We start from the raw sequence: 27,741 nt of genomic DNA, 5'->3' as shown, positions 1-27,741 counted from the left end.
ACAACTCCTTTTTCACTGTCCTGTTTTCTTATCGTCCATGTTAAACATGCCTACTTTAAAACCAAATAGGGAATACATTTTTAAAGAAGGATGCATAATCAAAGATGTTTAGAATCCCACTTTGGAAACCTTTGTGAGTCATTTGATTTGAGTGAGCCACAACAGTAGATGTTGTGTTCTGCTGTGCCGCTGCCTCAGATGTCTTCCAACTGGTTCTCTTCAGCGGTTCTCTCACACACAAAAACACAACTTTTTATCACACCTCTTGCCCTCTTTACTTTCCCTCTCTCCCCTCTTTCCTTCCATCCACACCTCTGTGTGCGTCAACACACCCATCTGACAGCCCCTCAGGCCAGCAGCACCTGGGCTCTAATGAAATACAAGAACAGGGAAATCAGAGGGAACTGCTGGTGTGTGTGTTTGTAGACTCTACATAATAAGTATATGTCCTGTGCCTCATGATTATTAAATAGCTTCGCAAAAATAAAAAGTCTCACATTAGAGTGAATGATTTATTCACAGTGTATACAGTTCTGGGAATAATAATAATCTTCTATGAAATTAAAGAGCATCAAAGCAGTGAGCTGTCAGTCCTAAGGCCGAAATACTAGCCTGCTGAGTGCATGTCTCATGTCTAGTAAATATGATTAACAAGTCCCTTTTTTCTCACTTTCAAGTCTCTTCAAGGCTCAAGGCCCCAAATATTTGCATTATATGTAGTTTGTTGCCAGTCTTTCAAGCCAAAGCAGTTTTTTTGACATACAGTAGCCATCCAGATATCATCACATTTTTTTTCTTGACTTCTGGATGCTGCCTTCAAATGCAAGTCAAACATTTGTCAAACTTTTTTGATAGCATACATTATGACAAACACTCATCTGACATTTTCTATATATTTAGAAATATATGGATTAATCGATCTGGCAGACTAATCAACACCAGTGAGACACTTCATAAGCTAATGGTACCGTCAACACTTCGCTCCAGTAGTGGCAAATATGAGCCTTCACACCTGGAATTACTGACCTGGAGGCAAAAAAAGAAGCATCATAGAAGTAGAAGTATGAAGTTTATTATTACAATAGCTTAGTAAATCTTAATTAAGACAAAAGTTTTATTCCTATCATTGGGGATAATATCGACTGATTAATAGATGTTTCTGCTTTTCCAAATTATCTTTTTGATATTGCCTTTTAAAGATCCAGTAGTGGTTGACCACAAATATATATAACAGGGCTGCATAAGGCTTCTTATTCTTACTAATCACATCTTATAAAAATAAGGCTATTACAAAAATAAGATGAAGAATTATTAATTTTGTCTGTAGATAAAATTAAAGCTTCCTTTTTTACGTTCCCAAATATAAAACACTGCGCTCTCTGTATGTTTGCAGATAGACGTGTCTTACAATGTACCTGATCCAATATCTAAGCCAGCCTTCCACCTCAGGGTGGACCTGAAAGAGCCCCAAGAACGACATCTGCAGCCCCCTTCTTCCCCCTCCTCCTCTTCTTCTTCCTCCTCTTCCCGTCATACCAACTCACGCCCACGGAGTCGTGCTGACAACCGCTCCGAGCTCAATCGGAAGCGTCGGGCGCCTATAGATGACGATGATCCAGCAGCCCACCAGGACAAAATGGACTTCCACATTTCTTTGGAAGTCTGTGCCAGGTAACACAATGATTGTGTACAGATAGAGAAGCTGAACACACATACAGTATGCAAATATCAGCTACTAACAACCCCACATTTTCAACAGGTGGCTCCACTCAGGTTCATCCAACATGGCCGTCATAGAAGTTCCCATGCTCTCTGGTTTCCGAGCAGACATGGAAAGTCTAGAAAGGGTAAGTGACGTATGAAAACACACATGCAGACATTTTATATGTCAAAGTGGTGTGTATATTGTTAGGTTAGCAACTAAATATGAAGGCAAATACATAGAGAATAAATAGAGAGAAATATGCTCATATATATTTACATTAACACAGGATGCATCCCTAAGCAAACACTATGATGTAATATACAGTATATTATTTCTGTAGGATTGAAGAAAGTTATTCACGTAAATCTATAAAGCACTTTCAGAAATGGCTTCAAACTAGTTTCTGGAAATGCACCTAATCCACATTTTCTTTTTGTCAGTTTAAATTCACTTCACATTTTATGGAAAATACAGCAGCTGTTGTTCAAGGTTGTTGGACACAATTAGAAAGCATGAATGAAGCTGGAGATTTGTTTCAAAATATCTTTATAAACATATATAATCTGATAGCATTTCATTCATTAATGTGCATGTATTTGTATACACTGCTCTCAGGAATGCTTATTAAAGTAAGAGTCCTTTCCTAATTTATGATAAAAGAAAGACCAGTAAACTCAGGCGCTGCAGAGTTACAGTGTCAGAGGTCATCTGGCCTCTCTGGGCCTATCAGACCTGATACACACACACCTCCTTATGCCTTGTCTAGTACAGACATGAGGATAATGTGTGTAGTTATTAGAGGTCAGAGGAATGAGACAGAGATACTAAAATGCCTGAGGGTTGGTTTAAAGCCCTTTGATGGGTGAATTGAGGAACTGTTTACTGAAAATGAAGGAAAATTTAAGAGCTGGATCCAGGTCACCTCCCCAGCCATCCATCAGAAGAATGTCGTTCATTACTAGACACTTACAGGGCCTTAGTCTGCAGGCTTCCACCCCTAAAAAAGCCACCTCCACAGCTACCTGGGGAGATGTTAAATGTGCACACACATACTGCTGGGTGTGTGTCAGCTGAGGCTGACCTGAGTTGTAGTGGCTAACAAGCTCAGTTTACACCCATGCTGGCCTCCCTTGGAGTTTTACTGCTGCCTGCCGGACTGCCACTTACATTCCTCAATTTATGGTGGCAAGCTTGGCTTCTGCAGTCATGTCGAGTTGCTTTTGTGGATGCTGCAGTCATGAATGATTAGTTTGGTGACTGACTGGGAGCTACCACAGCCCCAGCCTCTTATCACCCAATATAATGAGCTTTGTTTAATGACCCAGAACACACTGTGGGTATAACGTTCGAGCAATGGGAGTTCGTTGGCAAGTTTTAGCTGCTAGATAGACAAACAATGCTTTTGTAAACAGAGAGACCAATTGTATCGTGTGTGTAAGTCTGTGTGTAAGACTGAGTGTGTCTCGGTGGCGCCAGCTCAGGCTGAGCACCTCATAAACCCCTGCTGTCCAAAGGCTGCCACCTTTGACAGAATGAAAAATCCTCCTGTGGGAGGAATTAACTCTGCTGGCTCTGTATGCACACACTCAGATTTGCAGTAAACAGCTTCCACATTAGTCATTCATAGACTCATATTTACTAGATACGCTCCCATGTGTCTGACCCAGCTGTACATTTTTGCAAAAATACAATGACTATACTAAGTGGAACACACTGAGCAGGTGATCCCAGAGGAAAGTAATGATCTCCTGCTGATTTCATTATAGGCCAAGTCCATGATTGGTAACCAGTACATATTCCACCCCGGCCCTCATGTTATGGCAGAATGCATATGGTTTTCATTCAAGCTGTGGCTCACGGGGTGCATTGAAATGTAGACCATGTGGATGGTGACAGTTGGGTGGTAAGGGCATCATACAACATAATGCCTTTAAAAACATGAATAGGTACAATCATGAGCTGTACATGTTGACAAAGGCTCAAGACGTTATGAAACATAAGATCCAGAATTGCTCAAAATGATGTGCATATCAGTACCAACCTTTCTGTCACATTACTGCTGAGTGATCATATTTCTTAAACGTGAAATGACATTTTATAACCAGTCATCTGTGAATAATGAAGTTTGCTTATCAAGAAATGGAGCTATCCAGTACAATGTGGTGCTGATTACTATTCAAGTCCTTGACTACAATAAATGTAAAGGCATCTTAAATGTCACCTTGTTGCTACTTTTATGACTAGTGTTTTATTTTGACAAAGAATCATCTTTAAAGGTGTAATAAATCCCTTATCCCTATCAGTGTATTGTTATACCACGAGCAAAGTATGATTTAAACTTTCCATGTTTTTATCATTTCGTGCCAATCATTAGTCTAACTGACAGTTGCTATGGTAACAAAACTCTTTGTTCTAATTGGTTAGTTGGTACCACAGGTAAAAAACTGAAAGCTAATATATCACTCCAATGTAATAAAGTGCAGCCATAGAGCTACTTCTCTGGTTCCCATAGATTCCATTTTCCTCTTTTTATTATATATTTTGCTTCTGTTAAGTTACTTATATTGACAAGAGAAGAGAGGTAATTGTTTGTTCCGTGATAGTATCAGTGTGTAGTGGCAGAGCCATGCCTCCGTTATGTTGGACTGAAAGTTGTTGTTACAAAAGCATCAGAATTTTGTCTTTCTGTTTCTTCAGACTCTTTGCCACTGGTTAGTTTATTTGTTTTTATTGACGGTTAGCCAAGGGTTTTCCACTTTAAAAAACATGAAAACACTAGAATTTCAGAATGTTCTCTAAAATCAGAGCAGCACTTTTGCTTGACCTTTGTGGATGTACAACAATAACTATTTACTGTACTGAGATCAGTTTCCTTGGATCTTCCTTAACAGCTACTGATGGACAAGAGAGTGGGTCTGAAACGATATGAGCTGAGTGGAAGAAAAGTGCTGTTCTACTTTGATGAGGTGAGTTTTTATGTCAGTCGTGACCCACATACAGTCAGGTATGAAGTGATGGCAGGCAAAGTGTTACACAACAGTCCTTGCTCAAGGCGGGAAAAATTGTCTTTGCATGTAAAAATATGTACTTCTCTACCTCCATTTCCACATATTTCTGAGTGTTACTGAGATTTCTCTTTTTTTTTTTTTTTTCACTTCTGTTTGTCACTCCATCTTAGATCCCTAGCCAATGTATGACGTGTGTGGCCTTCCAAGCTGTCAGGGAATACATTGTTGGCAAGACAGCGCCTGTTCCGGTCAAGATCTATGACTACTATGAACCAGGTGTGCCTCTGATGAATATTCTCTTTAAAGAGTTACAGAGCAGGAAAACCGTCTAACTTAACCATGATTTATGAAGTCATGTCTCCTTTATGGAAATAGGAGGGTTTTTTTATATTTATGGCCTAGCTATGTTGAGCGTCATCATTGTTTTGTGTGTGTGGGTGTGTGTGTGTGAACGTACCGGTGTGGATCTGTGCTTGTTGTGCAGCCTTTGAGGCCACCCGTTTCTACAACGTCAGCGAGAGCAGTCCTCTGGCGCGGGAGCTGTGTGATGGACCTACCTGTAATGAGGTGGAGAGTTCAACCAGTCAGTGGATAGGTAAGATTTCTGCTGCATATGCGTGTGTTCATTTACAGGTGACCCGCTTTCACTCACCTCTTAAACATTCTGATTTTTCCCTGCAGGTTTTGTGCAGGGAAACCAGTGCAACAACGTGTTTGGGTGTCTGGAGGAGGAACAGTTTGAGCGCTGCACTTGCTATAGGGACTGCGGCTATGATGGAGAACCGGTTTGTGGGTCTGATGGGCAACTCTACCAGAACCAGTGTCAGATGGAAGTGTTCGCCTGTCGAAATGGGACGCGCATCAAGCAGGTTCCACTGTCCCAGTGTCCACACAGTAAGCATCCTCACATCACACACCAGCTGACTCCACTCTGTGGGCGTCTGCCTCCTAAGTCAGAATCTATGTGTCATTTATGAAGAAGCTTGTACACAGCCACATTTGAGAGAATGTGTCGCTTACATCAGGGTTTGTTGTGTGCATCCATGCAGTTTGGAAAGTGGAAATTCCGACTTTGCGATATTTATTAATTACCTCCGCCAAGGAGGTTATGTTTTTGCCAGGGTTTGTTTGTTTGTTTGTCTGTTTGTTTGTCTGTCCGTTAGTGTGCAACATAACTCAAAAAGTTATGGACAGATTTGGATGAAATTTTCAGGGTTTGTTGGAAATGGGATAAGGAAGAAATGATTAAATTTTGGTGGTGATCGGGGGTGGGGGGGCCCACGGGGGGGCCCATTTCCAACAAACCCTGAAAATTTCATCAAAATCTGTCCATAACTTTTTGAGTTATGTTGCACACTAACGGACAGACAAACAGACAGACAAACAAACAAACAAACCCTGGCAAAAACATAACCTCCTTGGCGTGGGGGGGGGCCCACGGGCGGGGGGGCCACTGAACAGCCTTGGCGGAGGTCTGCGCTCTCCGAGTGCTTCTAGTTTGGTTATTAAATACTTAGATGTTCAGCATTTATTTATTTTCTTATGAATTATTATTTAGGAAAATTTAAACACTAAAAATAAAACAAATAATTTTAACAAAATTTTCAGAAAATCATCACAAAGAAATGCAAATTTCTATCCACTACTGTTGCATTAATATTAATGGCTATAGATAATGTATTGTACAATAACGTAATACCAGAGTTGCTGATTAAGGAGCTCACAGATGTAAGAGGAAACTGTTATTTGTCAAAATATGAATCTGGCTTTTGTTTTCACCCCCTATCTGAACCAGTGGTCTGGATTATATGAAGTTGTATGAGTCTTTTTATAATGTGTATAATCCTTTGTTTCTTTTTTTCTTTTGTTTCTGTAGCTCTTCACACATCATTGCATTTTTTTGCACTTTTCATCTAAGTTCCCATTTTGCAGGCACACACACATACAAACTCACAGCATTATTCACGAACTCTGTTCCCACTATACTGATTTGCATTTATCAATACACCAATTTTTCTACCTATGTTATTGTAGAGACATTCTTGCAATAGTATTTTTCCCTGAAAAATACAAATTGGAACAGCACTAAGTGTTAGGTGTTTTGTTTTTGTTTTTGTTTTTTTTGGGGGGGTGGGGGGGGGGTAGCGGTGATACCAGCTGATTAATCTGCTTTTTATTGCTCATAATTACAGTGTCTTTCAAAGATCCATGATCGATTGATCTCCACTCCGTATCAGTATTGTACATCTGTGCTTTAGGCTGTAAATCACACTCACTGGCAGCGCATCTGAGAACCCTCTCTACCTTGAGAGGAGACAAGTTTGTACCTGCGAGTGTGAACTCAGAAACACTGACCTTTATACGATACAGTCAGTTGACTTTGCTGTAATTTCATGCAAGTGTGTAATTGTCCACATGTTTTCGATGCATGCATCTATTTGCTCACATCCACATGTGTGTCTAAACTCACCTGTGTGGCCAATGATCTGAGCTGTGAAAACAGCTGTTCAGGTGTTGAGCTGATTACTGGATGAGTTTTTTTGAGCTGCCCGCCGCACCCTCTGCACCCTCTCTCCCTCTCCGCTGTATTACAGGGCTCTCCAAATGACAGAGTGCTTTTGTCCAGCCCTTTGAAATCCTTGTCACATTCCTTTCCGACGCACAGCCCAACAACAAAGGAGCCTTCATGTTGCGGAGCAGATTGGGGAAAAGGCATAGACAAAACTTTGGTGGGAAAAGACCCCTGTTTGTGCCAAGTGCTGTAGATTATCAACAGGATCATATTTTTGTTTAGAGATCCCTGGCCTTGTTTGTTTGTGTATGGTTGTGTGAGAGGAAATTCATGGCACCATCTCCAATTTGAAGAGGAAAAAGATACAATTTGTTTCCATACACACAGCTCCCTGGCCATGGTTTGGCCTCTGCTATTTTTGGAAAGATTTTAATGCAGGCCTCTGCTAAGACTGAGTGTACATCATTGTTTTGCCAAGTGTTGCTCAGTGGGGTGGATAATGCTTCTGGGCAGTATTTATATTATGCAACAACAACTTTGTTAAATTCACTGTTTTTTAAGATGTTACAGCAGCCACATATATGTGACTAATCCAGTGTGTGTCTGTGTTTTTATTCCCAGTGGTGACCACAGTGGGAGACAAGCAACCAGTAGCAAATCAGGAAACTGAGCAGCCCTCTGTACCTGTGCACACAGGTAACTTATCCACCACATCACTGAATTCCTTCTTGTCCTCCATGTGCACTCAGACCACATTTCTCTATTTCAATTCTCTCTTTCTCTCCAAACTTGCATCCAAATGCCTGAAAAGGTCAGCTCTGCCCAGCGGAAGCAGGACTATTTCCTAATTCATATCAGCAGATGTCAGTACATGGCACATGTAGAAGCATCCTCCTATACATTAGTATGGACATTTGTGTCAGCTAAATGTAAACATAGAATCAATATTTAAAGGTAGATCGCCAATGTCCAAACCTGGGCACGTTGTTGGCACTGCATTTACATGAATAATGCTTTTAGTTGCATGTTGCATGTATGCATGTTTCTTTTCTGGTGTGGGGTGGGAATAAAGGGCAAAAAGATGGAAGATGCGAGTGGGGATTAAAACTGAGAAAGAGAGGGAAAGGACTGGGCAGAAGACAGGTGGAGAGAACAAGTGGGAGGAAGAGTGAAGAAAAAAAGAGCTGTGCATGTATTGAGGAAAGATGGAAAGAGGAGATTAAAGGCAAGTGAGGTGTGACAGCACATTCCCCTGCCACCACATCATGTCTACAGTCGGTGTGTTAAACAGTATAGGTTTCACACTGCAGGCTGGGCTGTTGCTCTGCCCTGAGCGTAGATCAGCTGCTACTTCCAGACAGTCAGCCAGGGAATTCCTGATAGGATGTTTGTCTGTATGTGGACGGAGGATGTAGCTTTGTTACATTTGGCAAGGAAAACATCCAAAGGCACTGCAGCCATTCCCGAGTTGCAGGTGTGTGTATGTGTGTGGGTGTGTGTGTGTGTGTGTGTGTGTGTGTGTACTGCACATGGAGTCAGTTGTGTACATGGATTGCATGCAGTAATGTGTGAGCTATTAAAGTCTGCTTGTGTGAATGTCAGAGAAATGTACAAGGGTGTGTGTGTGTGTGTGTGTGTGCGCACGTGCGTGTGTGTGCGTGTGTGTGTGCGTGTGCGCGTGTGTGTGTGATGTGGCATAGCCTGCACTGACTTGTTTCCCAGCCTGCAGCTCCTGGTAGCTGCAGCTTACAAAGCTGCTCTCAGTCAAAGGTCTCCTTAGTACAAAAGCTAAGGCTTCACACACACCACAGGAATGCTGCTATGCACATGCACATACATTTGTATATGTATGCACGCACACTTCCACACACTGCATGCTTACACAGGCAAATATCCTCCCGGATACACACAGTCACCTACAGTGTGATACCCCTGGGGTGATAAGATTGAATAAGTACTGTAAAAACAGTCATTGTAAACCATTAGAAAGTTGACGACATGCCTGCTAAAGTGCACTCAGAGTGTAATAGTTGAAGGAAGGCTGTGCCAAGGAACTGCCAGCTTCCACTGGAACAGAGGAGGAAACTGAAGCTCTGGAATTAGCCGCTTCCCTGTGCAGACTTGTCTTATTAGTGAACTTGTACTAGAGGATAGCATATAATGGATACACAGACTTATAGGTTTTGTTTAATGTGTTTTCATCTTTCTGTCACATGTATCCACTTTAGTCATACAATCTTTATGCATTAGATGTACAAAAATATTTTTTTTGCATGTGTCCACTATATGTTTATACTGTGGTACCAGTTTCTACCAGGGTCTTTTGCTGTGTGTAAAATTCAATGAAGTAAAATGTGATTCCAGTCAACTCAAGTTTCTGAATAAAATGAGGTTTTAAGATATCCATACCCTCACTCAAAACGCCTAAGGCTAAGAAGCATTTTGTACATAATGTGAATGTAACTTTCTAAGCAGGGAGGGACCCCTGCTGTCTCTTAAGGGGTATTACTGCTTATGAACTTGGCACGTACAAAACATGAAGTGATACTCAACACCTGAATTAACCTGTACGCCTTTATGCATTGAAAAACACACCACTTCACAGAAATGGGCATATAGATTTAAGAGGCTTCACAGCTTCAGTGTCCAATGGGAAAGGAATATATGACAGCAAGAAAAAATGGTGAAAGTATTCCAAATATTGTGTACATTTAAACACATATTGTGAGTGAAAATTTTTTAGATAGGCCTTTGTCAGGGGATAAAACAGTACAAAAATACAATCTAAACTTTCTTATCTGTGTCCTATATGTAGAACCTTTCTTATACGGTTCTACATAGGTGTCCTAGATTCTTTGTCTGTATTGTTCTTGTACTAATCCTGTCCACCTCGACCCCTAGTCAACCTCCTCTCAGCTTGTTGGTGGCTTATTAGCGCTTTGCAGAAATATTCAGTCACAGTTAAAAGCCTCCATGAGTAACTGTGATGTTTCCTGAATCAAGTCCTCATGATTACATACAAAATATTCAGTCATTCACTGAATTACCGTCTTGTTAAGGTCTGACTTATTGCTTCATCTGTGTGTATCACATGTTTGCTCTCCAGGTGAAGAGGAGCAGGTGTCCATGGCGGAGGAGTCCTACTATTCTTATGAGTATGATCCTGACTCAGAGCCTTTCCTCGCCGATGCAGAGGGAGGGGACCATTTTGACCTTCCAGTAGGTGGGGAGGATGTAGAGCAGAAGGTTCTCCTTCCAATGGATACTCAGCTACCCACACCAGACACAAAAAACAGCCCAGAGCGATGGTACAACCTACTGCATTGTTTATTTTTTGTTACAGATTGCAAAATGTGGTCATCCGTGTTTTACATGTAGCATTTTATACCTTTTATAGTCCATATTGTCCTTTTTAATGATGTAAATAAAGAACTGTTCGGTGTTGGCAGTTGAAGACATTGATGTTGGTCAATGAAAGAACTTTTTTCTGATGTCTGAAGATGAGTATGTTGTGTTTTTTCTTCCACAGAAACGCTGACAGAGTGAAACCACGCCCACCTCCAAATTGTACATTATTTGTGAATATGCTCGTGAATGGGAAGAGAAGAGAGAGACTGGCTCAGCCTGAACAGAGGAGATGCTGGAGGATGGAGAGTGACAGGTCGACTGGTGTGAGTCAGTGTGTGTGTTTGATGTGTTTTGTGTGTGTGTGTGTGTGTGTGTGTGTGTGTGTGTGTGTGTGTTTGGATGTCACTTTGGGCAATTGTTATTAAGCTAGAGTCCTCCAGGCTTTTATTTTTTTCCTCCAGACTCATAGTCACCAATGGGCATCATAGCATCTTTGTTATTCACTGTACTGCCTTTATAATCACTAGAAGAAATAATCAAGTATTTATATTTGTAATTACACCTGACGTTAAGCAAAAATATTTTGTTATATTTTCTATCTGTGGTATTTATTTGTAGCTAGAGGTCATATCCTTTATATTTTTCTGTCATTGCTCATCCATACTGTTTTTGCCCTGTTACCTTATGTTTCAGCTCTGTATGTGCTGTCAAAGGGATTTTCCTTTCATAGCAAGCTTTAACCTGATTATTGAAATGTTTGATAAAATTCTTGTGCTGGTATCCTGCTGGAAGTAGACATATGCTAACCATATGCTTTACAGAAACATAAGCTCAAATGTTTTTTTTTTTTTGTTTTGTTTTTTTGTTTTGTTTTTTTGGAGGGGAGGGTGCCTTTCATTGACAGCACAGCAGAGAATGACAGGAAACATAAGGAAAGAGACAAAGAGAGTCTGACATGCAGCAAAGGTCTCTGGACATCTCAAACAATGGATTACGAGAAGACATGTATCTTAAACCACTGGTCCACCAGGACGCTCCACCTTAAATGTTTCTGACCCTATCAAACCAAGATACCAATGTCTACTCTCGTGTCACCTTTACCTACTTCAAGATTTGATTGTACAGTTTATAAGCTATTGTTTTTGTTAAATTTTGGATTCGTGAAGCAACCAACTCAAAATCAAGAATGAAGTCTTTTAATTTCTGTAAATGTACCAAATTTAAATAAATGTAGCCCCGTATGCATATCAAATATTGTGCTTTTTGAACAAACAAGAATAAAATGTCTACAATCCAATTTTATGTTTTGGTTTTTTTTGTATGTGAACATCTTTTGCATCTGATCAGAAGTCAGTGGTTGATATTCAGTGTTAACACTAATGTGACCTACTACATCTGGGTGTGGAGCTAAAGTATATCCCCTTAACCACAAACCATATGGACAAAACAACCACTGACTGTAACAAGGACTTTTGCGTTGTCTTGTAGCTGCTATTTACATAGTTGTAATCTACAACTTCACCACTAGATGTCACTAAATATCACACACTAAACCTCAAAGCCCAATGAATATACAAAAGAAATTTAGCGTCTTGGTAGTGTAAGGTAACCCTTTTTTAGAACTTCAAATTACACAAAAACATGGAAACTCCTGCCGAATTACGTTACATTACCAGTGAAGCTGCTTAACATTAGCTAATGATATGTTAACTTATTTGGCAGCTAAATAAAGTTCAACTGTTCATATGCAACCCTTCTTGCATTCATTTATTTTCCAAAGTCCTCGAAAAAGTCACAGGAATTAGTAGCCCTATCCCAGTTATCAACAAGTGAAGGCAGGGTACACCCTGGATGTTCATCGAGCAAGTTGACTGAGCGCCAGTTAAAATCACCTCATCTGAAACGCCTGGAAAAAACAAGGGGAACAGAAGCATAGGAGACACAACCCATACTGGCCACAAAACCACTACATACTGATGTAACACCTTTTATCACTGGAGGTTCTTTGGAAGTAGAAAGAGGTATTCAAAAAGAGAGGGAAAAAAAGAACCATGATGGTTTTTGAGGACCACTTTTGGCCCAAAATGGTAGAAAAAAATGTTACATTGTGGCACAGTTCTGATATTATTGATTAGATTAGATTAGATTAGATTAGATTAGATTAGATTAGATCAAACTTTATTGATCCCTTTGTTCAGAACCCTCAGGAACTTGAGGACGATCACAGTCCCCCACTTCCAGAACTCATGCAGTCAAGATTCCCACATTCACAGGGGTCAGCACAACCGGAGCCTCGTCCTGGGTGAGCCACCTTCTTGATCATGGTACCTCACCTGCCAGGTAAGTGTTACATATTATTTATTATGTATTAACATACATAATTCACTAACTTTGGACAAAACAGGCTTGAATGAGGGACTTCCTGTTATTTACTGTTACTGCTATTTACTTTTTTTTCCACAACCTCTGTAGGGGTAGGATACGTGGGGTGATTTAGGAATTTAGGAGGTTGTAATCTACATACCACTGAAGATCCCAGGCTGAACCTTTAAATGTCAAACATTGTTTTGGGTGAAATGGATTGAGTGTTTTCATCTTTATTTCATTAGTAAAGTTAATTATCTAAAAAGTCAAAAAATAGGTCAAGTAACTTCAAATTCCCGTGAATTATTAGAAACCCTACAGAACCCATAAAGTACCTGAGCCCACTGGAAACCTCGGGAACACTGTGTTTCTCCTTTATGTAAAAGCGGTAAAGATATGAGGGTTTGTTCCTGTAATCCTAGAGCGCTGAACCTGCAGATGCAGCCCAGGACACCAGTGGATCAGCTCTGCTCACAGAGCAGCAGCGCAGTTGTTTATGAAAGCTTATGTTGCTCCATTTCCTTTGAAAGGCTAGTTAAGTCTGGAGATAATTTCCTGTCAGCAGTGAGCTGTATTACAACCCTGCCGCTTCAGAGGGCCCTCTGCTTTGATAAATGATTCTCTAACCCCTGGCATGTTTCTGGAAGAGCGAGACAGAAAGCATGTACGTGTCTGTGTGGATCTGTGCTGTATACATCACAAAGTTTGGATGTGTGCTGTATGTGTTTGTGTTACTGCTGACAACAGATTCGGGTTACCAAAGCAGCAGCTGGGAGAGAGTTGGACTCTGTTAAAGTTTAATGTTTGTTTTCTGCACATGTCACTTGTCAGGGCCTCTGGGTGACTGCAGCCTCCGGCGACTGGCAGCTCGGCCCCTTTATTCCTGCAAATGGCGAGTACAAATCATGGCCAGGATTAGAGGAGATCAAAGAGGCCTGGAGTTGTAACTGCATCTGGGTGATCGGTTTGTTACTTTCATTTCCAGAAGTGTTTTCCAGCTGCAGGTTGGCAGTTCATGACTGGATCTGTGGGGCCAGATAAAAGAAGCCTCCTACCGCTCCACATGTGCTGAACTGCATGTGACCCTGTGTCTACGTTGGAGAGTACGGATGTGTTTTCTAAGACTATAGTATGGAGCACTGAGGAAAATAAACTGTTTTCTCTGCATTCCTTATGTAAAGTCTCAGTAATTCACATTTTGGGGTAAAATCCTGTAATGGAAATAAACTGAAACATCAAGCTCTGAGCAGAAGTACATGCTCCCCTCCAGGTCCGATGGAAAAGTTTGTCCCTCAAGTGTCAACAGGCCAGCAATGCAGGGGACCTGGCCACGGCAAACTATCCACAGCAGTCGCCATGGCAACTGCATGCATGGCTGAAGAGTGATATTGCGTCTCCACACTGCAATGAGCAGAAAGAGTGAAAAGAGAAAGGAGGGACGGGGGGATCTAGGTTTCATGGTTTGCAGTGGGGAGCTAGCGTTACATGAGAGTGAATCGGAGTGATGACATTGTTCCTAAGTAGCAGCTGAGTGCACCTATACATCGAGCTCTGTGTGAAAAGAGCCATTCACCTGTCCTGAGCCACAAACAGATAGATGGAGCAGCTGCACAAAGACACAACTGGCAGATAAAGGGAAAAAACCAGTGGGTCTGCTCTGGTGTTGTCACTCTGATGTGAGCTGCTGTATGGGTTTCATGTTTCCTGATTGTTTCAGAGGAAATTAGGGATTGATTCTGGATCATAGAGGTTTCAGTGACAGCCAAGGAACGGAAGATGCGGGGTCCTGGAGAAACGTAGTCCTATGATGGGATGTCTGAAGGAAAACCTCTCAGGTTTGATGGATTAAGAAGTGACATGAGCTTCTGATGCGTCTTTCAATCTGCAGCTTGACTAAGTTCTGTCAGAAAAAGGGAAACATCAGTGGTAAGGAGCAAAAAACACAAACATCACTTTTTTGGAAGTCAGTCTGTCAGGATTCTGACGGATTATTTACATGATGTGACCATTGCTAATATTCAGTCTATACCTGCTTTCAACTCATTTACACTGTAAAAAGTGAGATCGGGGTGAATCAATGCTTAGAACAACCTAAATAAGTAAAAGTAAAATAGGCTCAAGGTGCTGATTTATCAGAAGTTTACCTTTTAGGCACCTGAGGGTTGTTGTTGTTGTTTTTTATATTCAGTTTTGAGATCAGGCTTTCAAAAAGCTGTCTGTTTCATTCAGTTGTTGCTTGTCACAATATTGTGACTTTGGCACTTAAAAGGTTTATGTAAAGTAAATATATTAGAATTAATCATTGATTAAATTTCACTTTTTTTTTTTTTTTTTTTATACAAAAAATCTAATAATATAATACTGAGTAGGCTTCAGTGTTAAAAACTAGTAAAAATATTCAAATTAAAGAAAGATGGATTTCACTTCATTTTTATTTGCATCTAATTTAGCATTATATATATATATATATATATATATATATATATATATATATATATATATATATATATATATATATATATATACAGTATGTATGTGTGTGTGTGTGTGTGTCTGTGTGTGTGTGTGTGTGTGTGTGTGTGTGTGTGTGTGTGTGTGTGTGTGTAAAAAACACAAATAATATGAATAAAATGATCTGCAATTATCTTAGTAAATTTGACTTTTTATTCCCTTGAGCAGTGGTTCCCAACCTTTTCTGGCTAGTGACTTCATTTTAACATCACAAATTTCTGGTGACCCCAGACATTCAAAACAAAGACATTTTTCTCTTGGACATGTCTTTGGGCCAGGCGGGTGAAGAAATCTATCCATTCTGTGTTCAGTCTGGTTTTGACTGTGTCCAGGCAGGTTGAAGCACAGTAATGCATGTGGTCACATGATTGGGTCAATCAAGATATGCCCTCTCAGATATTATATCCTGCATTTTATTTGAACTTGATTTTTATTAGGAAAACTGTATTGTTTTAATTATAATGAAATATATATTGAATCATTAAAAAATATTTTTTTATTAGTAATTTATTTATATATTTTTTTACCAATTACTAGAAATTTCAGGTGACCCCATCTGAATTCCAGGTGACCCCACATGGGGTCCTGACCCCAAGGTTGAAAAACACTCCCCCAGAGATTCAGGGATTTGATAAATCTAAGTTAATTTTGTGAGATATTTACTAAATCTAACTAAGTCTAACAATCTCTGACAGGACATTAGACTTATAAATGAACAAACACATAAATAGATGAAAATGCATTTGCATTTTTTGTATCTACTTTAATAATAAATCATCTTTAAATCTACTCAGTGATATTAGGTGTCACCGTGTTGCCATTATTAAATTTTTAGTAACCACTAATTACATTTTTTACAGTGTACACCAGGACAAATGGAGAAAAAATATCCAGCAATTGCAGGAAGAGAAAAAGGTAAGATGAACTCTGACAAGCAGCAGCTTTTCCTGCAACAGTTTATGTAACACTGTATTTATTTAGTACTGACTTACCTACATGAGAAAAAGACACATCTGCAGGAGGACTTGAACACAGACCTTGTCCATTGATGCACATTTTTTAAATAAATCCTCAGATGTTATTTAATATGTCCATGATAAGTAAATGTCGTATATGCTGTGATATTTCTACCCATGTCCAGGACCTGGACCTGGACGTTATGGTCTTCCTCCCACCATTGGATATATCGGCCATGACTTCACCAAGCCCACTAGCCCCGCTTATTCTTTCCACGGCAGGATGAGTGACAACAGTGAGCTCACACCCACCCACACCTTTAGCCCATTATCAGCCTTTAGTCACTACTCACAACTACATAAGAAAATATGGCAATTAAATAGATTATGATATATTCAAATAAAACAAAAACAGGAGGGACAAGGGAATACATTCAAAGCAGTCCATCAGTGATTTCACTTTAATATATTGTAATGTCACACTAGAGCCACAAGAGGGAGACAAAACTTAGTAACTATTCTGTACGTCAGTAAACTACTAACCCACTGCTTAAGGACCAGTACTGAGTAAACCAAAGACAAAGCCACAAAAAAAATCAACAAATGTGAACAAAATAAATAATAAGAAGAACAAAACATGCTCAAAAATGAACAAACATTTCAGAAACAACAAATCAAAGCTAAAATTGCATTTACTTTTCTAGACATTTTTAGGTTGTTCACATTACACTGGTAAAGGATAGTTTGTAAATGTACATATTTTCATGTAATTCTACTTTTTTACACTAAAACAAAGAGAAACACTTGGAGTTATCATTATTTATAGGCTGTTATGATTGGGTTGTATGTGGAACCTGAACTAAAACAGTTTTGACACCATTGGTTGTTACTATCTTAAGTTTAATTTTTCCATTTCACACCTTCATCTCACGGGTCAGATTGGACTGGTTGCCAGGCCGGTTTCAGCCCACGGGCCGATGTTTGACCCCTGTGTTGTAAGTGATCTTAGAGAAAATAATATGCATCGTTAAAATGACAGGAACCATTTTACTACAATATTACTACTTTAACCTTTTCCACATTTTAAGTATATTTTGCTAAAATATAATTTTCCCTCAGTTACTGTTTTAAGACAGAACTTTTCTACTCAATCATTTTTGCATCACCGTATTAGAAACTTACATCCAAATCAGCAGAGACATCCTAGAATCCTTTCGTGTCTTTGTTCCAGTGTACTGTGTAGACTCCAGTCCTGGACCTCAGTACCATATTGATGCCCAAATTACGCGCTTTGGAAAGGACGGCACTCCTGCGTACTCAATGTTGGGTAGAGTGAAAGCACAGAGTAAGTTTTTAACACTGCATACTGTTCTGGTCCAGGGTTTTCCCGACGATTAAAGGAGCTAAGACAAATTAATGGAAAATTACTGACTTTTCCCAAGTCTAATGATTCTTCACTGTTTTTATCTGCTGCAGGTTTTTCAAAGTTTTGTACACAGATTTTTTCTCTACAGAGAAACAAAAGAAAAGAAAAACAACTGAAAAAGTATGTAGCACTTACCAATCCAGTCATACAAAACTTTGCCCCACCTGCTCACTGGTACCCTGCCTACCCAGGGATTAATTGAGTCTTAACTTTCAGTCTTTTAAAAAGCTTTTTGAAAATGTGTAAAAAAAAAAAAAAAAATAAAAATTGAGAGGAAGGCACATGTAAAGACAGGGTTCATACATTTTTCAAAGTCAAAGTCATGCCCTTTTCAAGAACTTTTAAGGATTATTTTCAAATTTTTCCAGCACAGCACCTTTATCACTGGAGTAAAATACATATCTACAAGAATACACACACACACACACATATATATATATATTCATAATTTTTTTCCATTTTTATCACAATGATGTACATTGTATTATGCTATAAACATCTAAAATTATGCTTCATAATAGTAAAAAGTTTAGAAATTAAAGGAGAACACAAAGTTGTATCCAAAAAAAGGGAAGCCACTTGGCGTTCTTCAGGCACACTCACACAGAGACAAAGATTAAGACAAAAATGTACCTAGAGTCGACCTGACAACACCCACTAATTTTTATTTTATTTTTTTCCAAAATGTATCACCTCTTTGTAAGTAGCTTTGGCTTCCCATCTAACGTGGCAGAGTTAATATTAAAATAAACAGATAAATCACATCACTTCAACTAAAATTCAAGCACTTTTCAAACCTTGAAAACACAACATTGAAATTGAAACATTTTCAAGGATTCCAAGCACCCGTACGAACCCTGAAAGAACATTTGTGTGAAATTTGAAAAGAATTGGGTGAATAATGTAATCTAACTTGAAATTTAGAAAAATGTGTTAAAAAAAAAAAAAAATCCCTAAATTTTAATTCAGGCATCAAACTGCACTGCACGTCTCCTAGTGGTAAAGAACACGTGAAATTTGAAAAGAATTTGGTAACGTGTCTGAGAAATGGGATGGACAAAACTCTCGGACAGACAGAATTCCAGGTATATATATATATATGATAACAAAAAACATTTTCTTGCCCATGTAAGCACCCAGGTCTCCAACAGACTTAGGGAAGATGCTGGACCTGAACAGCACCTAAACTGAAAAACTGTTCTGTTCCTGGATTTCAACTGACAATCTGAAGCCGTACAGATGCTTCTATGACATGTCAAGTCGTGTTTTGATGTTTTTCTGTTCTAGAGGAGCTACTACAGACCCCAGGTCCAGGTGCATATAGCCCTGAACGAGCCCCCCCATGTAACCTCCAGCGCAGACCCCCATGCTACACAATGGGTTATCGCACTCACTACCGCAGCGTGGACACAGTACCTGCTCCTAATAAGTACTGCCTCCCTCCGCTCATGGGCCCCCACATTCCAAACAAGCCAGCCAGTGCAAGCTACACCATGTCAGCCAGTTACCCCACTGGTGGACCGTCTGTGGACCTCACCAAGACACCGGGGCCATGCAGATACAACAGCACAGACCCAAGTGTTTATTTACCCCGACGACCCGCCTTCTCCATGCTGGGGCGCCACAGTCTACCGAAAGATAGCACAAAAAAACCTGGTCCCGGAACGTATAACCCAGAGAAGGTGACAGTTCACAAGGCCCGGGCCCCGGCGTACTCCTTAGGCATCAGACACTCGGAATTTATCACACCACTAATTGTGAATGTTTCTGATTAAACACTGTCCGGAAGAATTACAAATCTGTCATTGAAACAAACGTATACACAATAATGTATTATGTACATTTTATTTTTCCAGCAGCACAGGACTCTTTGAATCAATAGTGACTTGTTGCTGAAAATAACTAGAAATCATATATGTACAGAAAACAAGGATAAGGAACAGTAAATGTTTAAACAGAGGAAAATTGTAAGTTTAAGAAAAATAAAAATTCATGTCTGTATGACCAGTCAGTAAATAAAATCAATCTTAACAATGCAACAAGACATTTAAAACATGTATTTATGTGTACAATTGACAGGTGCCGTGTTCACTTTTATATTGTTCATAGAATTCACAGTGGAATCAGACTATTTGCCTCTCACTGCCTCTAAAAACTGAGGGAGTTTGAAAGAACAAATCACAATAACACTAGGGGTTTTCCTAAACTATAAATTAGGAAATATGGTGATGTACAGAATGTGGACAGAGATGTATTGTTCAAAGACAATAAGAAAAAGCCAAACGATAGCAGTTATATTACAGGTGCTTCACTCCAGTTAATCCTTGGGGAGTGGTCTTCTGAAAAGCAGTATGTGTGGCTCTGGAGAAGAAAACAAGAAGTAGCTGTCAACACCAGCAGCAGCACAGCAGTTCCACCACGTGACGATGAAACCCTTCCCCTTCCAGTGCACCACATGGGACCCATAAGTATGAATTATGCCATCAATTACACATATGACGTCTGGCAATTTGTAAGATGATTCACAAGTTCAGAATGTTTCATTTAAATATAGTAAAATACCATTTGAGTGAAACAGCTCAGTGATCTGCACCTCTTGTCCACCAACACCAAAAGGGTAATCACCTTGACACATCTTACATGGCTTTTCAAGAACTGCTGAGAATGTGTAAACAGGTGAAAACCACAAGCCTGGTCCTATTGAGATCTGCATTCATTAACTCTGTGCAGCTTGTGGAGAAATAAAGTTATGACATCACTTATGCAACATTTGGTTGTATTAATTACATCTGCTTCTTCAGTAGTTTATGACAACCTGCACCTTTGTTGACAAACATCATATGTGTAATTACTGGCATCACTTGGCTACTGTACATATTTTTAAGTAAAGTCCCACAGGTTACAACCAGAAAGTGCAGGACTGCACCTCCCTACATGACCCTAGTGTTAACAAGCTTTTCAATGATGTATACAGACTACTAGCTCACAATTTTAATAAACAGTATTCCAAGTCATTTATTTCGTAAAACTATTACATAGTCTCTTTCCCCAACAATAAAATAGGAAGATTTACCATTTTCTATAGTTTTGTATGTATATATATATTTTTTGTAGCTGGGATTGCATTTATTATTAAGAAATAATAACAAATTTAAGATGAAGGAAAGTGGGTGCTTCTATGAAACTGGTCCCTAAAAACAGGACATGGGGGCTAAAAATTCAAACCAGATGTAGACTAATGTTATGAAGCAAGTTTGGAAGCACTTTGGGTCTATTTAAAAAATAAATATTTACTGTGATACAAGAGAAATTACTTTTCAGATAAAATACATTTTTATATTATTTTTTATACAAAAATCCGCATTGTAACACGAAAATTACACGCTACATTTTTTTTGAAAGTCTTTTTAGTCTCTCACAGGTACATTTTGAGAATCAAACTAATTATGCAAGGCAGAATGTTTCACAAAAATTACTGCTTTTGCAAAATCACTCACAATTTGTGTTTAAATGGGCAGGTTCCACATGTAACACAAGCAGACACGATGGGTTAAATACGAAACCTGGAATGAGACAGCCAATTCAAGAAAAACCTGCATGTCTGGATTAGAAAAGCCACTAAGATTGCCAAATTTAACATAGTGTCTTTATTTATAGTGCTATATAAGACTATTTCTAACCATGTTTTCCAGATCAAATGCACTGACACCTTGATAGCTTTTCCTGTTCCAATTTTGGTCCTATTTTTGGCCCCATTATTTTATTAAAAATTCATTAATTTTGGGATGGCTCAGAGCAAGAGTTTTTTGGGTTTTTTGTATTCATCTGAGGTTATCATTAGGTACATCCTGGGAGGAAATATGTCTAAATTTCTCTTTTATTATTGGGTCTAAAAAAGCTGGTAAAGTGCCAGGTACCAAAATGAACCCAGTTTCATAGAAGCACCCAAGTCACTGCAGGCATAAGTGAATGAAAGTTGGGAGTTATCTAAAGAGTTCTTTCTCACCTGGTTTGTGGATCATATAGTGAATCCAGCCCTGACTCTGTTGGACCCCGAGTCCTCTCCACTCGTCCTCTGTCATCAGGTGGGAGGAGGGTACCAGTTTAGACAGCTGCTTTGGAAGTACGACATGCCTGTGTTGGGGGAAAACACAGATGACATACTGGGAATCTCAAAGAGTGTCTGAACAAAAACACAGACAAATCAATGCTACTAAAAAACTTGCGTTCAGATATTAAACGTCATAAAGCCTCAACCAGGGAGACACCAACGTCACCATTACATAACCTTACAGCTACTTCAACAACATACTGACATGGTTTAGTAAACTACTTTAACACTAACTAAACTAGCTAACTTAGCTACCTCCCAGTATACAAAGGCACTGGGTAATTAACGTTAACTTCAACAGCTGTTAGCTAGCATTGGCTAACAATTTCTACAATTGAACACAAGGCCAACACAAGTCAAAAACACTGTTTGGATTATGTTGACCAAACGAAATATCGACAAACTTTAACCTGTGGCTGAATGTGCTACATTTATAATTTAGCTTTAGAAAATAAAGGTGACACGAAATAACTACCGTTTAACGTTAACGTCTCTTTAGCAAATGCCAGCCATCATACCTGTACTCGAAGTCATCATCGGTGTATTTGTCAGAATAGTAAATCTGTTTCTTCGACATTTTAGTCGACAATAGTGGTCAAATTGCACAGAAAGTTTTTTTGTTTTTTGTGTGAAGCGTCTGGGTTCCTTCTGTTAGCGATGTTTACGAGCGCAACAACTCGCTGTCATCTGCCGCTGTTTTCAGAGGACTATTCAAACTCCAACCGCCGACCTCCGGATTGGTTAGGACGACAGCACGCGGACAGAACAGTGCTCCGCCCACAAGAACAAATCGTCTATAGTTCAAGATGCACCACTTCTAATAATTGACGGGTGGACCCACTTTGTGTGTGTTTCAGTAGTAGTGCTAATCCAACAAAGTCAAATGTTAGTTCATATGTACTGTGTTTGAATGCGAGATAATCTGATGTGTTTGCAAACATTTCAAGTCAATCAGTCGGACTTTTCTAAAAATCTAAAAACATGGGACCAATATAACTCTCTGCTCTTCTTTCCCTCTGCCGAGTACAACTAGGCGTAACGTGCTGACGTAGCTAACGTAAGCGTGGGCATGGTGAGACGAGGAAGCCAGGAGAGACTGAAGTGTACATATTTTAATATTAACCATAACATTTTTCAAATGGGCTGTAGTAACCTCTGTCAGGTTTGCTACAAAGTACAGCACAGTCATACTTCATATTTCACTGTTTTAATCAAAGCAGAAAGATAAAATAAATGGGTTAAAACAGTACTTAACAAAGCCTAATTAATGCAAATTAATTTATCTGTGGATATTATTATTACCATGTATATTCAATAGCATTTAATGATAACAAAATATCCATTGTTATTTAAGGTTTGTTAATGTTAATTTTAGATTGAAAGTATTTACAACTATAGTACCATCTACCAACTACCATCTGTCAGATAAAGTCTTTTTTGGAAGAATGATGAATGAAAGGAATAATTGCTATTTGTCATGACTCATTACAATTGCTGCATGGTTAAATTTAAAATAAATAACTCTTTAACATCCAGTATGTTAGGAGTTGCTTGAACAATGCATATGTGTGTGTCTTTTTTGGTCCTTACATATTCACTAATTTTCACAGTAAATTATTTGCTGGGACATAAAACAAAACAAACAAACAAAATAATAATAATAATAATAATAATAATAATAATAATAATAATAATAATAATAATAATAATAATAATAATATCCCTGATTACATTTTAACTTCTCTAAAATCCTTGGAGCTTTCCATACTGTGAAGCTTGTTGTTTTTAGTTGTAATGCTGTTGTCAGGTGGCTACTAATGACTGTTGGTGTATTCACAGCATGGTTTGTTCCCTTTGTAAATGCAAATGAAGAAAGTAATGGTGTAAATATGTTAACCCCTGCACAAATATAGAAATACAATGGGGTTGCAGTCCAAGCAAATACTTATTTAAGCCAAACAAAAAACATATCTGTATAGTTTATTCCTGTATTTATTTATGCAAAAGCAATTTTTGTTACATTTATTATAAGTGAAAGTCTGAGTCTCGTGCGTTTATTGTACTTGTTTGCATGTTTTCAGTGGAATTAATTGTCTTTGACTGATAAATGGACATGATGTGCTCCAATAAGCCTGCTATGTCCTGTACATCTGTTAACATGTTTCGATTAGGTCAACATCTGGTTTATCAGTAACTTCTTACACTCAGTAGCAAAACAACAGGACTGTGACTGGCTCTTTAGATGAAGGTCGGGTGACATGTGACAGGGTTGTATGTTTTCTATGGATGGTTTGTTATATTTCTGAGTGTATGTCTTGTAGTAAAATTAGGTCCTTCGTAATGAAATGAAATTGCTGTCAATTTCAGTCACAGCTCCTTATTTTATCATAGCTGAACCATACTTCAGACACACATTTCCACTGGGCTGGATTTTATTTGTGTCTTTTTTATTTTTTTTTTTATCCCTCTACAGATAGGTAAGTCCCGCCTAATATTGAATTAACATGCTGTATGAATAGTACAGTATGATTCCGTATGAATTATATAGATGTTCACTCAGTTCTTTCTGGAGACACAAGGCGTGATGCTCCTTGCTTACACAACTGTCAAAATTGATTATGTGAGAAGATAAATCCTAATGACTTATGGGTTAATTGAATTTCACTAATTGTCCTGGTTTGACAGGAACACACTGATCTTTTCCATGTGGGTGTATGCTGCATGATTCACTCAGTTACCAGGTGTTTTTGCACAACAGATGACCCTGACCACCAGCTTATTTCACAATCAGTTCAATTTTGTTTGCATGTACAGTGCTGTGCCACCTCTATCTGTTTTGTTTTTGAAGGATTGAAATGACCATACATATTTATTTATCTCCTTTCTTTAGATACATCAAGAAAGTGCAGGAAATATGTGCACAGCCTTATAAGATGCACAAGAATTAAACTAAATGGGTTATTAAGGTTAACGTCACTTTTAATGTGACGCCTATCCCCATGACAAGAAGCAGCACGAACAGTTAGAAACATCTGACATGTGTTGACTGAAACCTGGTATAAAACATTAGAAGAATATTGCGATAAGTGTCCTATTGTCTGAACAAAAAGGTTAAAGACATTTTAAATGCAAAGGGAGGTCACACTGAATACTTCCCTGAAACTTTTGTTTTATTCCTGTACATACTTACCATACATGCAGTTTGGATCTTATTACAGAGACTGAGAAATGAATATGTGTGCTCATTAGAACTTAAACCCACAAACCTAATCTTGGCCTAGAATTTTTGCACAGTGCTGTATTTGCATTTGTTTATATATATATATATATATATATATATATATATATATATATATATATATATATATATATATATATATATATACACACACACACATATATATATACATATATATACACACACACACACACACACATATATATATATATATATATTTATTTATTTTTTGTTTATTTTTTTTAACCACCAAAAGGCTTTGTTATGTTGTCATTGAAATTATTAACAGTTTTCTCTTTATTGTTTCCCCTAACAAATGCTGTTTTTTCATTGTGGTTTCTCTATCACCTGTGCATTACAACGAACAACTCCAAGGTGAAGAATTAATAAATAAAAGCTGTGCAGTCAGTGCTAATCCCTGCTTAACCTGCTTTACTGAGAACCCTGATTCATTGATTACCTCGGTGCAACATGGAAAATAAATACTCAAGTGTGAGTAAGGCAGGAGAGAATAAGAAAATATAATGGAAATGTTTTTTTCTGTGTGGGTGAGGAGCTCAAATGGTTGTGCTGAGATGGACGATTGGTCTCTAGGGAAGTGGCTTGGAGGGAAGTTAGGGAGAGAATTCAAGGCAGATGGGAGAGGGTGGAGGTTTTTCACACATCCCTTATGTTGCTTCTTTTGTTTTTTTTGTGTGTGTGTGTTGCCTGGAGAGATTAAATTGCAAGACCATGCACACACAGTCACTTAATCTAATTGGATGAAACTATCTCCACCGCCTTGAATCAATTAGTTAATATTTCTGTTTTGTAAACTGCACAACCCTGTCACTGTTGCCAGTGTGTTGTTTTTGTACAGATTCCTTCATGTTCAGCTTTCTAGAAATGGGTACAGTCTCCCTGTAAATAAGGTCAGATATTTATCTTATGTCAGCAAATTACATTATATTTAGTGAACAAACAGTAGGGAGACAAGTCCTGATCACTTTGCCTGGGGCTGCCTTCTGGATGGAACTGAAGAATGCTCTGCTGTGTCTGTATGTTAAGCTTCTTACCTCAGAAATATTAAAGAAGTGCAAAGGGAATTTTTTTTTTTACCAAATTTATCATTTAGATAGATAGATCGATAGATAGATCGATAGATAGATCGATAGATCGATAGATCGATAGATCGATAGATAGATAGATAGATAGATAGATAGATAGATAGATAGATAGATGTACTTTATTTATCCCAAAGTGGGAAGTTACAGAGTACTAGCAACATGGCACACATTCAGACTTGACTGTTATAGATTTTTAAATTTACTAGCTGATTAATTTGCTGATATAACCCTTGAAAAAACAAGCACTGGAATAATAATAATAATTAAGCTATTGGCACAAGATACTGGGATCTTAGTTATTCTGTGCAAACAAGATAAACATCTTGGTCACAAGATAAGTTGTATAGACAAGATTATAAATATACAATCTTAGAGGACTTTTGGGGGTAAAGTCAAAGTAAAGTCAAAAATATTAAATACTTAAACTACAAAAGCACTCGGAGCATGCAGACCTCCGCCAAGGCAGATCAGTTCCCCCCGATCACCACCAAAATTTTATAATTTGTTCCATGTGCCAGTACCAACATTTCTTGAAAATTTCATCCAAATCCATCCATAACTTTTTGAGTTATTTTGCTAACAATAGACAGACAAACAGACAAACCCCAATGAAAACATAACCTCTGCTGTTCCTTGGTGGAGGTAATAAATGACCAAACTAAAAAAGCACTCGGAGAGCACAGACCTCCACCAAGGCAGATCAGCGCCCCCCCCCCCCCCCCCCCCCCCGATCACCACCAAAATTTAATCATTTGTTCCTTGTGCCAGAATTAACGTTTCCTGAAAATTTCATCCAAATCCATCCATAACTTTTTGAGTTATCTTGCTAACAGACAAACAGACAGACAAACCCCAATGAAAACACAAGAAAAGCACTCGGAGAGCACAGACCTCCGCCAAGACAGATCTGCCCCCCTAATCACCACCAAAATTTAATCATTTCTTCCTTGTGCCAGTATCAACATTTCCTGAAAATTTCATGAAAGTCCATCCATAACTTTTCGAGTTATCTTGCTAACAAACAAACACGCACGCAAACACACAAAGCAAAGTGATCACAATACCTCCTGGCGGAGGTAATAACCTCCCCTGTTCCTTGGCGGAGGTAATAAACCTGGATCACTGAACATCAAACTCAAAGTATTTAATCAATGACTGAAAATGAAGATCAATCAAACTATAAAAATGTATTAGGTTCCAAGTACAATTGTTATTTATTGGAAAAAGACAAAAATCCAGGCACTCACTTGGTTAAAAAATTTAAAAAGCCTGTGTTTCATGAGGGCCTGTGGATCAATTCATAGGAGCTGGAGTAAAAAACACACCAACACATGTCAGCGTGTGCCTTCTTCAGGGTATGCTGACACGTATTAGTGTGTTTTTACTCCAGCACCAGTGAATTGATCTACAGGCCTTCATGAAATAAAGGCTTTTTAAATTTTCTAATCAAGTGAGT

The 27,741-nt window shown here is 38.6% G+C and overlaps 3 protein-coding genes and 1 pseudogene across 3 annotated transcripts in view; 2 read left to right on the top strand and 2 right to left on the bottom strand.

Annotated features, from left to right (window-relative positions):
* The window catches only part of cpamd8 (C3 and PZP like alpha-2-macroglobulin domain containing 8), a 52,490-nt gene extending 40,620 nt beyond the window's left edge, over positions 1 to 11,870 (top strand). Inside the window, exons 36-44 of the mRNA XM_030132931.1 lie at positions 1,394 to 1,671; positions 1,760 to 1,847; positions 4,597 to 4,671; positions 4,884 to 4,989; positions 5,198 to 5,308; positions 5,395 to 5,607; positions 7,847 to 7,921; positions 10,332 to 10,533; positions 10,755 to 11,870. Of these exons, the coding sequence (XP_029988791.1) occupies positions 1,394 to 1,671; positions 1,760 to 1,847; positions 4,597 to 4,671; positions 4,884 to 4,989; positions 5,198 to 5,308; positions 5,395 to 5,607; positions 7,847 to 7,921; positions 10,332 to 10,533; position 10,755 (1,149 nt within the window). The 3' untranslated portion in view covers positions 10,756 to 11,870. The remainder of the gene's footprint in view (positions 1 to 1,393; positions 1,672 to 1,759; positions 1,848 to 4,596; positions 4,672 to 4,883; positions 4,990 to 5,197; positions 5,309 to 5,394; positions 5,608 to 7,846; positions 7,922 to 10,331; positions 10,534 to 10,754) is intronic.
* A 907-nt stretch (positions 11,871 to 12,777) lies between these two features.
* On the bottom strand, positions 12,778 to 12,921 carry LOC115418739 (uncharacterized; annotated as a pseudogene).
* Positions 12,922 to 16,323: 3,402 nt separating this feature from the next.
* cimap1d (CIMAP1 family member D) lies at positions 16,324 to 19,605 on the top strand. Its single transcript, XM_030132950.1, has 4 exons — positions 16,324 to 16,363; positions 16,590 to 16,700; positions 17,636 to 17,749; positions 19,118 to 19,605. The coding sequence occupies exons 1-4, from the start codon at positions 16,324 to 16,326 to the stop codon at positions 19,603 to 19,605; spliced, it is 753 nt and encodes a 250-aa protein (XP_029988810.1).
* Positions 19,606 to 19,667: 62 nt separating this feature from the next.
* Positions 19,668 to 22,638, bottom strand: cks2 (CDC28 protein kinase regulatory subunit 2). Its single transcript, XM_030132545.1, has 3 exons — positions 22,460 to 22,638; positions 21,837 to 21,964; positions 19,668 to 20,191 (listed from the first exon to the last, which is right to left on the bottom strand). Exons 1-3 carry the CDS (start codon positions 22,516 to 22,518, stop codon positions 20,148 to 20,150), a joined length of 231 nt encoding a protein of 76 aa, XP_029988405.1. The 5' UTR covers positions 22,519 to 22,638; the 3' UTR covers positions 19,668 to 20,147.
* Positions 22,639 to 27,741: the final 5,103 nt, after the last annotated feature.

This window comes from Sphaeramia orbicularis, chromosome 4 (assembly GCF_902148855.1).
Source record: "Sphaeramia orbicularis chromosome 4, fSphaOr1.1, whole genome shotgun sequence".
NCBI lineage: Eukaryota > Metazoa > Chordata > Actinopteri > Kurtiformes > Apogonidae > Sphaeramia > Sphaeramia orbicularis.
The sequence above is the reverse complement of the archived record's forward strand: the minus strand, read 5'-3'. Positions and strand labels throughout refer to the sequence as shown.